This window comes from Apaloderma vittatum, unplaced genomic scaffold, assembly GCF_000703405.1.
Source record: "Apaloderma vittatum isolate BGI_N311 unplaced genomic scaffold, ASM70340v1 scaffold7832, whole genome shotgun sequence".
Taxonomy (NCBI): domain Eukaryota; kingdom Metazoa; phylum Chordata; class Aves; order Trogoniformes; family Trogonidae; genus Apaloderma; species Apaloderma vittatum.
The window spans coordinates 57,094-74,233 of NW_009705206.1; the positions used below are offsets into that span (position 1 = coordinate 57,094).

At 38.2% G+C, this 17,140-nt stretch overlaps 1 protein-coding gene across 1 annotated transcript in view; it reads right to left on the reverse strand.

Annotated features, from left to right (window-relative positions):
• RGS22 (regulator of G-protein signaling 22) overlaps positions 1–16,752 on the reverse strand; it is a gene marked incomplete at its 3' end in the record, with an annotated part of 60,842 nt that extends 44,090 nt beyond the window's left edge. The window contains exons 1-6 of the mRNA XM_009865308.1: positions 16,669–16,752; positions 14,736–14,798; positions 6,532–6,753; positions 2,932–3,017; positions 974–1,139; positions 467–642 (exon numbers count right to left, since the gene is read on the reverse strand). Of these exons, the coding sequence (XP_009863610.1) occupies positions 467–642; positions 974–1,139; positions 2,932–3,017; positions 6,532–6,753; positions 14,736–14,798; positions 16,669–16,752 (797 nt within the window). The remainder of the gene's footprint in view (positions 1–466; positions 643–973; positions 1,140–2,931; positions 3,018–6,531; positions 6,754–14,735; positions 14,799–16,668) is intronic.
• Between the last annotated feature and the right edge of the window lie 388 nt (positions 16,753–17,140).

Here is a 17,140-nt window from a genome sequence, read left to right on the forward strand (position 1 = left end):
GTTAAATTTGATAGATAGACAACAGTGTCACAAATGTTTATGTCCCACAGGATTTGTAAAAATTGGTAGGCAGAAGTCCTATAAATGCCCAGCATAAATACCCTAAGAAGCTGGCTGCAACACAAATCATACCCAGTTTCAATTATCAAATACCAAAAGAATCCAGACAAGAAACTATGTCAAAACATATCAAATGGGCAAGGAAAAAAAAAAAAAGTAGCTGTAGAAACTTACAGATATCTATGAGACAGAAATAGGTAAGTAAAGAAGCTTGTGTTATCACAAAATTACTTTGCTACTAGCTCAAATTTTCATTTAATGTTGTGGCTATGGAAAGAAACAAATCTCTATCCGAAGCCTGAGGTACCATGTGATACTCAGTGGAATTAGTAGCAATTCCTTGGAATTCCTTTCTTTCCACCTAGTCTGAGTTGTGTTATAAATACAATGGTTGAGCCCCTTTTACTTACCCGGAAGACTATCTTCTTCACTTAATGAATAATGTTTTTCATGCTGCCCAGGCAAATACTGAGTTTCTTGAATTTGGCTAGAAGCTACAGGACGCATAAATGAATCTCTAGTTTTTGTGGATTCATTTATTTTTGCTAACGTAAACCAATCCTTCGTCTGAGAAACTGTAGCCTAGGAAAAGAAATGTCATACAATAATTCAAATTTCTCTATTTATTGCAGTGTTTCTGAGAGCAGAAATTTTACTGTCTGTAGTCATTTTATGCAGTCTGTGTAGATTCCTCTAATGATTGTTACTAGTTAAGAGAGCTGTATGGCAATTGCTCAGCATACTTTTAATACAACTTCTGTTTAAATTGTATTACCACCCATCAATCTCCTTCTATAGTACAAAGAGCTTTGAAAATAAGGGATATTCAGAGAATCAGTTGTCCAATTAGGTTGTGACACCAGTTACAATAATTTAACCCAATGTATTCAATCCAGCTTGATGTTTATTTTACCTGCCCAAGCGTTATGTAGAACTTCTTCATAATAACGGAAGTGTCATCCTCCTCAGGAGGTGGAGGACCTGGGTCTTGCTTCCTTATCCAGGGATAGTAGTCACTATCTATAATGAAGTTAATGCCAGTCTGGCTCCATTCTACCTGTGACATCAATTTAGCTAGCCTGAAATCGAGTGTTGTGACAAAAAAAATTGTTAATTTAAACTTTTTTATCAGAGAAACAATTGCTTTTTCTCCAGAATAGGCAATAAAAACATGATAAATCTAAAAAGAAACTGCTACAGAGAACTTCATGATCTGCTTCATTATTTCACCCTTCTTCTGTCACATATGTAAACACCAAAACTGCCATTCCATAGACGAGCAGCTTTACAGATGGTGGCCTGCTTTGCATTATCAAGCTTTACTAGTAAAACTGATTTCTGTCAGGATGACCTTGCACGTATCTATGAAGTCCCAAGCCCTGCCAAGAAGCCCCTGAACATTTTGACCACTAAAATGGAATTACTGTCCCAGATTGCAGAAGTCCTGTATCACCACTAGACACTACCTTTCCTGTTCCTGATACAAGCAGCCTTCCAGCAGCAATGCCACAGCAGTGATCATACTAATTGAACTGTCAAATGATAACAAGACAGCTGGTGCTATCAGGTTCAGCTGGCTGCTCTATGGAGGACTTCATGATACTGAACAGCACTCCAGGACTAGTTTGTGTGAGTGTGAATCTTGCGATGTTCAGGAAGGACTATCTTAGAACTGCACGAGGATAATGAGGATGCTCTGGGCTCAAGAACTGAGATAGAGTTTAGTTAAGTTAGAAAGCAGTACAAAATTAATCAAGGTGCATGTGAAGGGAAGATGAAGCCTATGCCTGAGCCTACAACCAGTTTTGTTTGTCCTCACTATTTGAGGGCAAATGGATTTCACTTTAGGGTTGGGGTATCTTTTTCATCTTTAAATGTGCATTTCCCTTTTAACATCTCAGGTTCTCTTGATCCTGATTCAGGAAAGCAAACTTAAGCCACTGATGTCAATGGAAATTAGGTACATGCTTAAAGTTAGTTTTGTGTAATTCTCTTTGGTAATTCTGCTTGATGAAAGAAATAATTTGCGATGCTAGAAGATCAAAGGTAGCATTTCATGAGATGCAGATATGTGTAAAGCAGGCTGCTCCTAAAGGTAAAATGAAGCACTCTTTCACGGTTTGCTTGTTCTTTGAGTAGTTTTTCCTTTGAATTTAAGTACTATCTTCAAAACATTGAAAGGTAAAAATATTTTGAAATTTTTAATGTAGAAGTCTATACCCCAGAAATTAGTGTGCCATTACAATCAGCAAATGTGTTTTGTGAGCCATACTTCTGGGCTGCCTTTCTTTTGAGGACCTCTGAAACACATTACAATTAAAAGTATCTCTACAGAACCTTAAGGGTTGTAGAGGCAGATCCTCCAAAAAAGCACACTAAACCTCCTGAACATCTGCTCAAAGGACATCTGGAAAAATATAGCAAGTGTACAGCAGTAAATTGTCCAACTATGCTACAACATCCCACGGAGGATTTTCTGAAAGGAAGTCTGACAGTGGCTCAAAGACAAAAAGCTAATAATTGAAATAAAAAGGACTTGCTTCTTTTTCAAACAGAGTTCATAACTTCCACTTCTAGGGCTTACATATTAATTAAAGAAAGATGCAATGCTACCATGATATAGCTGTGGAAGACTCAGAAATCAGCAAAACCTACTCTTACTCTACCCTATTCATAATAATGTATGTAATTCGTGTTCAAGGAAAATTACAGAATGATGGGTGAAAAAAGTCACTCACTTTACCCAGGTCACTATAATTTAAAACTAAACTGGACTAAAGGTGGGAGAAAACACATTAAGTCAAGGTGAATTAGACAGAAGAGAAAGAACTACAAATTTAGAGCGGAGAGACACGATTAAGACTGGAATACCTGTATTCAAAGTAACAGTCGCTTTCTAGAAATGCTGGAAGCCTTTCTTTCTTAATCCACTGAATTGCTTTTTCTCGATCGAGACACTGTTAGAAAAAGAAATGCAGAGATTTGCAGCATTTTTAACTTTCTTGTTTTGTTCACCATGCAACTGATTCTCACCATTCCCGTTCTACAGAAGCAGCACTGTCTCAGGAAACCCTTAAATCAAATTATACTTGCAAAACAAAAGAACTGCGGATATTAAAAACAAAATCAAACAAATAAAAATCCAATCAGTTATTACCTTTCCTGCTTTTGTGTTCAAGAACTGCATAACTGCATTGCACTCAGTAACTCTTGTAGTGGAAATGTAAGTGCAGTAGGAATCGGCCTGTAACAGATTTCTGCTCAGGGGGTCTAACCCTCTGTGCCTTCTCAAAGCAGAAATGGAGGTACCTCCAACCAGTGCTTTTGGGGTGTGGAAGGGAGATGTGAGTGGCAAGGTACCCACAGCTAACCAAAAAACTAGAGCTAGGGTCCCATAAGAGAGTAAGATCTCTGGCAATCCATACAACGATCGATAGCCCTTTCCCTTAGAAGTGACACACAACACGCTCTTTGATATTGTTTTTAAGAGTGTACTTTTTGCACTCTTAAGGGATGACCAATTTTATTTGTCTGAAGTGCGTTTTTCCTTTTAATCAAGGTGAGACTGATGATCGGGAAGAATGCCGTAACTCCCCTTGTCCCTAAAAACAGGTGGAGTTTGGGCAAGGATGGAAGCTACTTGCTATATCAAATAATCAGTTTATGTAGATTACATTTTAAATTTTCTGTCCATGAGCTAATATTCCATTAGGGACAAGGGTTATTTCTACCTCATACATATCTGTAGGGGATTAAAAAAATCTGAATTACTCAGAAAGTGGGTGGTTTCATTTAGAGAGAAGAAAATATTTCAAAATATGGAAAGCTTATGTTGGCAGTGGCTCATACAATGTAATTTGTGAAGATGGAGACTAATTACTCCCAACCACACAGTGTATGCCTCTTTTTGGTAACTGACAAGTTTTTTGAAATACAGAAGATCGTCTCTTTTATTTTGACATTTAATATTTATGCATTTACTGACTCACAGTCCGGTTTTTTATCTGCGTGATTCATAACATGTTCACGTCTGTACATGGCTGGTACACAAAATTATTATGTATACTATCAGAAGGAAAGAATTTCTACTCTTTAGACTTCCCTAGAGAAAGATGCTACATTTAATCTGATGGGTTTTGTTGCCGTGGTTAGCTTCCTTACCCAGTCAGCCTTAGGCCTTGCTGGGACCCAATCCAGCAAAGCTTTTAGCACGTGTTTAAGTTTAAGCATGTGTTTAACTTCCCTTGATTAAAGTTAAACACATAATTAAGTGCTTTGCTGAACTGGGGTTTCTCTAAAGCAAGGTATGTGGGATGCCAGCCAGGTTCTTTCCATAGTTGTGATCAATTCTACTCAAATCTGCAAATTTTTTTTCTTTTACACCAAGGTGATTTTGACTAGTGATAAGAAGATAGTTATCTCCATATCAATAACTGGCAAGTGTGCATGTGCACATGCAGATAACAGCTTATCTGTAACAACCTGGGAAGGAAGTAAAGTACAGAGAAAAATACCACTGGGTGCATTTCCTAGGTAAGGTATTTTTAAATTCAGGCCATAGCCTGAAAGGCCTGCTAGGATTCCCCATTCATAGCTCATTTTCATTAGTAATGTGCCAGTAATGGCCGCTCAAGGTGATTTTTTGCAACAACATAGCATTCAAAGCACCTATCTGTCTCTTCAACTAGTGTGAAGAAAGCTCTTAATGCAAAGAAGGCAGCATCACCCAATGCCTAAAAGATTAAATCCTACTTGATTTGAACTGAACTACTTGATGCGGTTGGTCTGGGATGACTTATTCTGGTCCAGACATAGTGTAGTATGATGACTGGTGACAGGGAGGCTGGATTAAAAATGATCTCTAAGGTCCCTTCCAGCCTAGGCCATTCTATGATCCCATGACTTCTTTCACTTTGCGTAGTTGTGGTAATGATTTTTGGCATGCTGTTTTGCAGGCTTTTTGTTCCAGCTCAGGCTTGAGATGGCAAGCTGAACTGGCTGAGGCATCTATGTTATCTGTCCAGTAAAGGAGGAGTCAAAAATAAGCAGAAACATCACTCTTTCATCCAAAACGGAGAAGGAAGTGTACTGAGCATACTGGTCCTTCAAAGGCCATAAAGCTTCCCATCTATGGAAAATGGCCCAGAGAAAGAAATGTTTTCTTAATACAGGAGCCCTGCTGCTCCAAATCACACAAAAGATGTAAGTAATAGTGAAATAGCCTTGAATTTGTCAAGAAAGGCCATCCACCATTGTGGTGATGTAAGCTTATCCCAGAGAGCAATGTTAGCCACCCTTATAGAAGCACACAACATTTCCTCAGTGGAATCCTGAGAGGAAATAAGAATTGAGAAGCTCGTCTGCTTTTGTGCTCTTAAGCAAAGTATTTGTAAAAATAATTATTTAACATGGTAGGGATGTCTGTGAGCCTTGTGCTATTGTAGTATTTGTCCAGTTCAGATGCAGATAATTGCAACCTTACGTTACTATCATTTTGTTAAACATTGTTGCCTTTCGACCTCTCTCAACACTGTTTTCCTTTCTGAAAATCATTAAGTTTATACTGGGCAAAGCAGCAGTCTGTTACAACTCCCTGCTTTACTCTCAGCTTTCCAGCCATGACATAATTCGGAGCAGCGCCTCTAAAAATGTAGCAAGACCTTAGACTGGCCTTGAACGAAATGAACTGAAGTCACATCGGTCACACCAATGCAAAGTAAGCAAGAAAGGAATATACCAAGTACTCCAGTGAAGTATTTTTTTCGTCAGAGCCGTTGTTCAAAGGTAATCTCCCACAACTAATTATACCATCTTGTATTCTTTCAAGTACATACCATGCTTCCTGATTTTAACGTGCCTAATTTGATGCTGAAGAAAGGTCTTAAAGTAAGCAGGTAAGAATATGAAAATTTAGAGTGTATGAACAAATCTGAAAATATTTTTTTTCTAACATCCAAGGTATCTTTCCATTATTTCAGGTTTCTTGTTGCCAAAGATTATTTTCTCTGGCCATTTCAATTGATGCTAACCATGTAAATCTTTTGGGAATTAATGGAAGAGATTAATGTGTTGCCAGACCACAGATGAGCTCATAGCCACACAAGGAAATTAATTAATAAAGAAAGACTGAGATGCATTAGTTTCAGTCAATTTGCACATTCCAGGGATCACTAGTAAAGTAACTGTTGTCATAATATTTTTTCTTTTAATATTAAAAAGTATTCAGACCACACAACTGAATCCTGCCCTACAGAATCTTCAAAATTCTGTGCTACAGGATGTACATCTGTAATTCCATTCACTTGTCTGCTAGACACATGTGCATTGCAGGGCATAATTTGGCCCATCATTATGTTTTCCCAACATAAATTAACATTTTTCCCAAGCTACCAAGCCAAACACAACAATAACTACTGCCAGTATCTCTACAGTAAGATCTAAATATAAACTCAGGAGCTATAAGACGCTTACCATAGTGGTGTAATTTGGATCAATATTGAAGGTTGGAGAAGCACTGCACATTTTGGATAGCTGCCTGACATTCTTTGCTTTCCTTACAACATCATAAATGGGGTTTGGAGGTTTCTCATCACGCAGAATTTTTTTCAGCTGGCTTTCCAGGCGTTGTGGAGCATCATTAACTACTTCAAAAACTCCGAAGTCAGAGTTAAACTTAATTGGCTGGGCAAAAGTCTACAAAAGAAGTTTGGAAAGTTTATAACATTGTAATAAGGGAATTCTTTCATTTAAGGAAGTTACTTTGCGTAGTGTAGAAGAATCCTACAGAATGCAAGCTGGTATTAAGAGGCTTCTTTCTCTTGCCTTCTGTAGTTTGTGTTCAGAGTCTGGAATAATAATTTTTCTGTATCCTTGTTCTTTAGTCTCTTTGCTGTATAGCTTTCCAAAGCATTCCTACTTTTTGTCTCAGCTATGCATAACTGTCACAAATTTAATTCATTCTAGGTAACAGACAATTCTTTTTCACATGCAAGTAATAGAATCGGTACACAGATATCTAGAATATATAATTAATGTGACTTTAGTAAATGTTCTGCCAGGAACTACTTACCTACAGGATCAGATCTCCAGTGTTATTCTCCTATTCACTACCACAATCAAATCTTGTAAAGATTAGCAATGAAGCTGACCTTTAAATGTGAGATACGTTTTAGGAGGATGAATCTGAGGATTTCCATATATAGGAAATGATTTTCACCCTATTGTTACTGGTAGGTCAAACACCCACCCAAACCTATGGCCTGTACTAGGTTTTATTATATATCACTCAGTCAGATACTATATAACACAGGAGGTAGATCAAACTTCCACTTTAGCTGTATAATTGTAACTTTCATCAACTCGAAAAAATACCACAAAACCCCAAACCACTGCTTGCATACACATTAAAACAGAGTCATCTTTCGAGCTCTGGCATTAGGTATTTCCCTGAAAGACTATCTTTCAAATTCTCTTACTTGAAGAGGGAAAACAAGGATGAATTTTACAGAAGTAATGAGGGATACCCAAGACAGTTATGAATATGAGATTATATACAACCAGAGCATATAAGCATCTCTGCACTGAGCTGGAAGACAAGGCATATTGTACTTAACAACTGTAGAAAATCCTGGCCATGTCCAGAGTCAGTGCCAAAATTCTTTTTGGCTTCATGCCAGACAGGATCCCACCTGGTGTTTGTACAGTTGTTGTTCCTCTGCACGTAGTAAGATTATTTCACTTTTTCAAGCACTGTGTTTTTTATTTCCTTGAACTTTTTCATATATCACATGTATACACACATAGACGTAATTCATATGCTTATTACATATGCTGAGTACGTGCTACATATTATATAGAAATGCATTACAGACCAATTGTATTCTTCATCATACCTATATATGCCCAAAGTATTAGCTATTTTATTGCTTCTGTTTGAAGCCCCCTTGTTGATCAATGGCTTGTAGAGCAATGCCCAGGATTGAACCATGTGGCTGCAACATGTGGTCACAACATTCCCTACTTACCCCACAATGTCTCACTGTGGAGGTTCAGCCTGGCAAAGCACGTAGCTTGTGAGAGCTTTAATTGTATGATTAGTGCCTATGACATCAGACTGTCACTGCTCAGAGCCATGCATTGAATTGCATTAGTCTGGTTAGTTACCTAACCAGCTGAAGTCATGGTTTGGTTTTTGTTCTCTGACACCTTGTGCCTCTTTTGGCTTTAATTTTCTCCAGGGTACTCTGGCAGTTTTTAGTGTTTTTTCTCCAGATGTACTGAACTGCATTTTAAAGAGCCTTTTATATGTAATAGATTTCTCCATATTTCATTCAGACCTCCTCCCAGTTTGCAATGTGTACATTTCATTTACTTTCAAACCTATTTTGGGCTACTACCAGCTTTTAAATTACTAGCTCTGCAGCCTTAATAACGTCCAAATGTATTCTTCCTTATTTATTTCTTCATGTTTTTAAAAAAGAAACAGAAGTACACTAAGAAACAAGGTGCTTCAGTCTTTCAGGATTTGAAATGCTCTTACTTGCTAAAAAAAAGCAAATCATGTGCAAATATCATAATATCAAGCTACGTGATTAGACATGACCAGATTATTTTAGCTCCATGTTGAAAAGTAAGCAAAGACAACATTCGCTTATTACACACATCTACTTTTACTTAATCCTTTGTAACTTACTCTAGATCTAGGCTTTTCACTACACATTCTAATTAACTGAACAGAAAACACACAGTAACTGTAGTGAAATAGATGCTAGTGATGATTTGTAAAATGTAAAGTGCATTGCTATTTTGGGAGTCTGACTACAAATCATTTATAAGACAAATATACGAATTGAACAAAAGGATGTACACTGATGGGATAAGAAGATTAAGACTTCATACACTGCATACTTGACTGGAAAATGTCTTTCTAATCCAGAGTTTGGGGGTTTGGACCAAGGTGTAGTTACTTGTCCTCAGGAACATCATACATGCATACTTCTCATATCCATCAGAGAGTAACCAGTAGATCCTCTCTACTTGACACTAGTAAGACTACATCTGGAACACTGCATCCAGGTTTGGGTACCAAGTACAAGAGGAACATTCCTATATTTTAGTAAGCCCAGCAGAAAGACACTGAGATGGTCAGCAGCTCGACCACTTGCCCTGTGAGGAGAGGCTGAGGGAACAGGGCATGTTTAGCATGAAGAGACAGCTCTGGGAAGACTTAGCAGCAGTCTTAGAGTACTTACAAGAAGGTTACTAAAAAGGTAGGGCCAGGCTGTTCATGGAGGTGCATAGTAGGATGACAAAAAACTATGGTCATACACTGAAACAACAGAGATGTCAACAGGATGAAAGAAAAAAGATATTGTGGAATGATCAGCATTGGAACAGGCCGTCCAGAGAGACTATGGATTCAGTTGTTGGAGTTTTTCAAGACCAACTGAAGAAAGTGTCAGACAACCTGATCTCAATGCTAAAGCACTGACCCTACTTTGAGCAGAAGCCACACTACAGACCTCCGCAAAGTCCCTCCAGTCTGAATGAGCTATGATTCTGTACAAATACCAAATTCTACCAGATAGACCATCTCATTAAACTATCATATAAAAGCATTTTTGAATACTTAAAACTTTTCTGGAGAAGCATGTTTTGCTTGCTTACTTGGGAAAACCAAAGTGATAAATCAAAATAGTTTTATAAGCATAGTAAATGAAAAGGTAAATCCTGACCTTCTTAACTCATTCCTACCACAAAAATAAAAGTGATAATGGGAACACACAAAAAATTAGCCTGATTTCTTGTAGGAAACATTTTCCCAGTCAAAGTCCAGGGTTGAGGATCAGTACGTGAAGAACTTCGGAGCCAAACACACAATCTAACCATTCCCACACACTACAAGCCACAAAACCCCCTGCTGTTCAATACCCTGTGGTAAACTTAAAACCTTTCCTGTAGAAGCCAAATGCTGTAAAATCCTACAATGTTTCACAGAATAATAATGAGAGAGGTTTATGGCACCACCAATATTCTAGGGCATTGCAATAACAAGGAATATCTCCAGTGAAGATGCTTATGTTAAGGAGTGGATGATAGCCTACACTATAAAGGAAGGGGAAAAAATTATCCATGCCAATCTAATATACTAAGAAATGTCTTTCTTACCCCACATTTGGCAAGTACTTTGGCTTTTTACAGACAAGTAAAATACACTAACCATAGAATAAGTGTATCATTCTCTCTCTAGTTCGGGCCAATTTTTGATCCTTTGAAGATAGAGAGGGAAAACTCCAGAGCCAAATTATATTTCAATATGTTAAGAAAAAATAAATCAGGTTCGGCAGGAGTCTTGAAGCTTGGGATTCATACATTATCAATTTAGAACAATAAATAGGATCAACAAGGACTTGAGAATACCAACAAATAAGAAGTCTACAGAGTTTGCAAAATGTTTCACTCACAGGCAATTCCCTCCCTGAACCTAGTATGACCGATGAAACTCAGTGTAGTAATCTCAGCTTCAGAAAAAAATCTCCGAGTAAACAACAAAAAGCTGTTTCCAGACTGGGCTACAGTAATACTATTAAATAAATAAACAATTGCACTTACATTTTTGATAGCAAAGAATTTTCTTAGCTGTCAAATGTACATTGAGTATGGTGTAAGCTGAAAAATAAATAGAATACATAATTCTGAAACCTGAAGTTATCCAGTTAACTGAAGAGAAGGCAAATTTCTCTCAGTCCTCCCAAAACAGAAACCAAAACAGCATCCATCACCGTGTTGCCAGGATATCAGATATATAAATCTCACTGTTCAGTGCCTTAACAGTTTTCAGATATACTTAACTTCAAATACACTTAACAAATGTGCAAATATGTTCATCACATCCCACCCCAAAAAATGTAGTTTGATCCCAAGAGAAACAGAATGACCACAGCTTGGCCCTGAAAGGGTGGGAATGAATAGAGACCTCATCCAGGAATTTTGCCAAAACTTCTTAAGACGGGTATGTGTGTATCATAAATAAATGTCAGTGAGAGTCCAGACCAGAAGAGAATTTGAGTAGCTTTATGAAGGGCCTGGCAAATTCACACAGCACATGGTCTATAGCAATCTCCCTTTGACTTTAATGCATCAAGAATTTCCCTTCTATTGATGAGTAAGACACAAAGTCACAATCACATACTACAGTCTAATTAACAGAGAAGAAGGCTTTGAGTAAACTCAATATCAGTAAGGAAAGAAGTCAGGAATGTTTCTTTTGCTTCCTTGAATGTCAAAGATATCAAGCAAGTTTTAGTCCTGGGTAGGATTCAAGGTATCATGCATGTAGGGCCTTACTTATGTAAGAGCCTTTGTAAGGGAGGTTGTATTGGCACCTGCAGCCTTCCTCCACACACTTGGAAAAAACAAGAGAAAACATGCATTGATGTGTTGAACTGATGCGTTGATGCATGGAATTATTCACAACCATCCTCAAAACAGACAACGGTCTGGCCTCTGCAGCAGGGTGGATTGCTTTTTGCCTTCTGCCTTTTCCATCAGTTGCTACTCATAGATCAGGCCCATTTTTACTCTTGACAGCACTAGATTTTCAGGACCGTTCTGTTTTCAGAAAGACTGATTCACCCAGACTTTATTACTTGGGCTTTAATTGTTTCCAGAATCATCACCTGCATCAAATTCTGAGTCCCAGACTGCTCAGCAGAGAGATTTTATAGTCAGAACAACTTTCAAAAGAAGGCATCTTCAAATATGAAGTCAGTGGTCACTTGGTAGCTGTCTGCTGCAAGGGAAACCCTCAACCAGGGACTTGTCACCAAGAGTGTCATTTCCTGACCATGCTTCAACTGAGGTGCAGTTAGCTCTTCTGTCTTCAGTGCAACTCCTTGAGGTAGCAATGAGGAGGAGCTTGACTTCATCAGGATCACTGGTAACTGGAAATCAAGGGGTGAGGCCACACCATGGACTTGGGATAGAACCAGTAGCAAGCAGCTGGTAGAATGCAGGAGAAACAAGATGATGTAACTGCGCCTTCTTACCGAGGCCTCCAGCACTGAGCTACATGGCGATTTCTGACTTCTGAATTTTTATTCCTGGCTAAACATATTCTTGGATGTTTTAAATACAAGGATCAAAGATTCAAATTCCAGGGATGCCTGACTGGGTAGAAATAGAAATATAACCAGGCCAATGTTTCTCTTAAATCTTTCATTTTAGATTAGTTACTAAGGAAGGTGTAACTCATTTGTATGTCATGTACTTGGTTTCTGCTACTGTGAAATCACTGTAGTACTGGCAACAACTGCCCTTGTGAGGTTTTTCATATTATTTTACCTCTCAGAAGTATTTTCTGTACAAACTGTGTGTGGATATTTGGAGTACCTAGATATTCATGTCAGATCGTATTGAATATTCTTATAGCAGCAGGATCACTTAAAGGATATACTGTAAATCAAAGCAAAAAAAAATAAAAATCTGTTGTTGCTATAGCAAGTCCCCAGTGATAAAATTTTCTGTACACAAGTGGTGCATTATAAATCAACACAGGCAGTCTCTTAAAACAAGCATGTGCTACCCCTGATTTCTTGTATCAAGTCACACAATATTTTCAGTTTAACTTGTTGCCTAACTACTAGCACACCTGGTTAATACTGTTCCCAGGCAACAACATACAAGCACAACAAGTATAAAGCAATGGAAATTTTCAATGTGGTGTTTTAGTAGAAGCCTTCTGAGAAGGAGAGGGAAATTGGGAATACAAAGTATTCAAACCACAGAACTCAAGGCATTAACAGAACTAATCCTGAAGAGAGTAAATCCTCAGGAAAGAGAAAATAAAACCAGTTATGAGAATGCTACAGATAAAAAATAGGTAGTACAGCATCTGTTTTCATGAAGATATGTAAATATATGGAAGAGAGACCACGTGTCTTCTTAGAAACATATGAAGATTACAAGCGCAAAACAACATTTACTCAGGAGTGTCTGTGAACTCTTTTCTGTGGGCTTCCAGAGCCGACAGCATTGCCTGGACAATTGCTGTGTGCTGAGCTGCTCCAGGACTGTGGGCTGAGGAGCCCTCTGAGGCCAAAGACAGTTTTGGCCTCTAATAGATGTCCTGAAATCCGTGTATATCCAAGGAGGCAGAGACGAAGCAGGCTGAACTTCTTACCTGCTCCATCCTCTGTGATTTGGAGAAAACTTGAAGTATAGTTTCCAAATAAGCAGCAAAGGCATAGAGGATGGTATTCCTGTACTAAGAGTAACCTAGTGCATGGGAGGAGGCCTGGGTTTATAAAATATGTAGTTAGGCTTAGATTTAGGCAGGTATTCTAAAGCAGCTGCAGGGAGGTGGGGGGAGGTGAAAAAGATGAAAAAAAACAGCCCTCTCACCAGACATTTTCTTCCATCTCTGTTTCCCTTAGATTTGTAAAAAATATTCTTAGGAATCTTGCAGTGTAGTGAAAACTTATAAAGACCGAGCTCCCATGAGAAGTTAATATTGCTGCCTTGCATAAACCCCACACTCTGATATAGAGTTAATACTGCCAGATTCTAAGACAAAATATTGACATGGGGAACCCATTCTACCATCCTTAGTTCTGCAACTCCCATTATGTGTATTTTCACACAAACAAAGACGTGGGTTAGAGAGCACATCTAGGTCTAGTTTAGTTTGGTAAGCCTGAATCATAATTGAATTTATTCCAGTAGTGGCTGCACCATAGTCTTAGGTCCAAGGAGCATCAAGAAAGACTCTGCCCCTTCCTAACGCAGGTGGTGGTTCCTACCAAGCAAGTGGCAGAAATGTGTACATGTTCTCATAGTGCAGCCTGTTGAATTGCGTTGCTTTAGGAGGGGACAATGCTGCTCTGCTGTAGGTCATCTGGGACCCCCACGGGAGCAACCAGTGGCACTGTGGAAAGCTCTGTGCCACTTTGCAAGGGAGTTTGGGAGTGAGGATGGAGAGAATGGGGATAGGCAAGGCTAAGACTCCTAAGATGAAGTTGGGCAAGTTCACCACATTGATGCAGAACAATCCTACATGTGGCATGTACTTACATGGGGAAAAGAAGCAAAATACAGGACAAATGGTTAAATATAGGACACAAGATATGGTGTCTAACTGCCACCAGATCAGCACACAGAATACAGTGTAAGGCTGTATCATCCTAGCTGCAGATGGGAGAGAAAGAGGAGGGGACTGCCAGCTTTGAGACCTTTACAGCCAGGAAGAGAAACAGAGTAGTTTTCTGAGCTAAAGTATTTATTGATAACTGAGTGAATTGCTAGAAGAACGTAAAAAGACAAACATTGGTTATGTCCTCACATTGTCACACTAGAATAAAAGTGGACTCCCTATACTTTTTAAGTTAGCATTTATGTGTCTCATTTCCTATTCATATTATTTTGCACTGTGCACTGTGATTTAAATATATATATTTGCAAGAGAAAATCTATCCCTAGAAATCCAGATATTATTATTTTTCCTGACACTGGTAATAACATTGAGCAGTAAGAGTTGCTACCACTAAAAACAGACATTCTGTAAAAGCATTTTAACTACCCAGTGGCAAAATGCAAAATGTTCTAAGCTGTATTATTTCACTATTAATCTTAGTAAAATGTTTGTAGTATTTTGCAGATAATTTCTGTAAGATACTTACCAGAAGACTCAAAAATTCATTAAAGTAGTCCACAAACATATCATCAGTGGCTAAGTATTCCTCCTACAGAGAGACAAAACCACAGAAAAAAAGGCTTGTACTAATCTGAGCTAACATGATTTGAATGCACTATTACCTCAAATAAAGATTTTTCATGAGATATGACATGCAAACTTTTGCAAAACATTATTTCCCACTTTTGAGAATATAATTGTGGCATCATTATTATATTCTAAGCCATTCCACACTGCTGAGATCCTTGGCAATTTAAAACACACACATGAAGGCAAGTACTTTGCAAAGAAATTTACAGATAAAGCCTTCATAAACACAACAGCTTCCAAATGCTGGAAATCTGCTTATTTACTTTTGAAAAAATGTGCATAAGCTAACAGTCTAGAAATTTCCCACATTATACCTTTCTCTCTTGCATCTGGGAAGGAAAGGAGTATAAAATTTCACAGACCCTGCTTCTGCTCCTACACCACAGCTTGGGGATGTACTGGGGGATGTTTGGGGAATAAATGGGAGTTCACTGACCTATAGTTTGGCTCACCAAATGAGCAATGTGTGCCATACTTTGAATCTGACAGAACTGGGAGGCTTCCCGTTGACATCATCAGAAGTAAGCACTGCATCTGCAGGTGTTTTTGTACCCTTTCTGACCCTTTCATTTTAAATTCTGCTAACAAGACTCAAAAACTGTAAAACAGAAATGTTATATTTTTTTTTGGCTGTTGACAAATCAATGGGCATGCATCCCAGTCTTAATCTACAGCACTCAATACCACCACCACCCTCATTTCAATTCAGCAGAAGGTAGAAGTAGAACATCATTCCATTGGTCTTCAGAAATCTGTCTTCAGTATGATGAAGATTTCTAAAAATTTTTTAAACTTCCTGTTTCTTGAATATTCTATTATTTCTGCCTTGCTACACAAGGAGAATGCATCTAAATCAAAGCTGTTTGCCAATATCAGCGAAGATCTTGTGACACTAATCTTTTTTCTCTTTCATAAATTGATAGCGTTGAAATGCGCTGATGAGGAATAGCATTAAAGAGAGGTTATATGCAGTGTACATGGTATCACTTGTAGGCAGGCAGCATCTTGATCCAAAACCCACAGTGTCTAATCTGAGACGGCTTGTACTCAGGTGAGGAAGAAATCTTGAGCTATTGTACTTCAATATGAACTTAGAAAGGCCCCTATGTGCTACGTGTCAAGTCAGAACCAGGCCTGATGGTGCCTGTCCAGCCTTAGTCTGCCAACATGTCTTCCTCAGCATTTATGGTCGCTGTTGTGACTGATACAGGACAGGCAAGTTAGCTCATGCTCATTCCTGGAAAACACTGAAAATGCTGAAAGCAAGGCTTTCTGCATTACAGAAATCATGCTTTATTTGGCTCATAGGCACATGGTCCACTGCAGTTGCAGAACCATGAACCTAGAGACGTTAGTGCACTGGTTAAATCAGAGGATTTACCAAAATGTCTAACCCAAAGCATTTCAAAGTTAAGAGAAAATCTTCATGCTAGTGTCGGTGGGCAATTGGTCGGATCCCAAAATCTCAATTCAGCAAATGTTAACACAATTAACAAAAAAAATCATTAGAAACAAGCTGCAGCCTGCCTCATGTTTGATTTGGGTAATGCGTAGTTAGACTTGACACTGATGGTTTGACTGGGTGAATCTGAAGATGGCTAGATATGATAACACTCCATGAAAATATTTTACTGTTTTAAAGGACTTATTCAATGCATTTATTACTGGCTGAAGTATATGCTCTTTAAGAATATGCAGGTAACATGTGTTTTTAATTTGCCAAGGGTATAATTCTCTGTAGTTCCATATAACAGCAAGGAATGTAAACACAGTGGTTGATTAATCAATAAAATGTTTATGATCTTATTTAAGCAAGCTTCACTACTTACTGATCTTACAACATCTATATGCAATATACTTTCCTCTGGTTTTTTGGAAGGGGTTTTGTGGTCGATCTTTTCATCTGAAAGCATAGTTGCACTTTCATAATTGCACACTATAGGTTATGGAGTTGTATATACAATACTATAGCTTAGATTTTTGTGCCAAGAAACATTTTGTTTCATTTCTTCCCATGCTATCTTCCCCACTTCTCAGTCCAAATCATCAATACAAAAAGCTGCCTTACAATTGTAACTGGAGGTCAAGGTGCACTAAAAATTGGTCCAAAACTGCAGTTTTGCCTTCATGCAATTTGTGTACAGATAGGAATATCTTGGGTCTGATTTCTATCACTCTTTTAACATTAAAATGTATTTTAAAATCATTGTGGCAATAGAATACAACCAGTTCTTAGATATTTTGTGGAAACAAACCTAATGACTTTCTACTCACTAAATGTATCACCTTGTCATAGAAGGA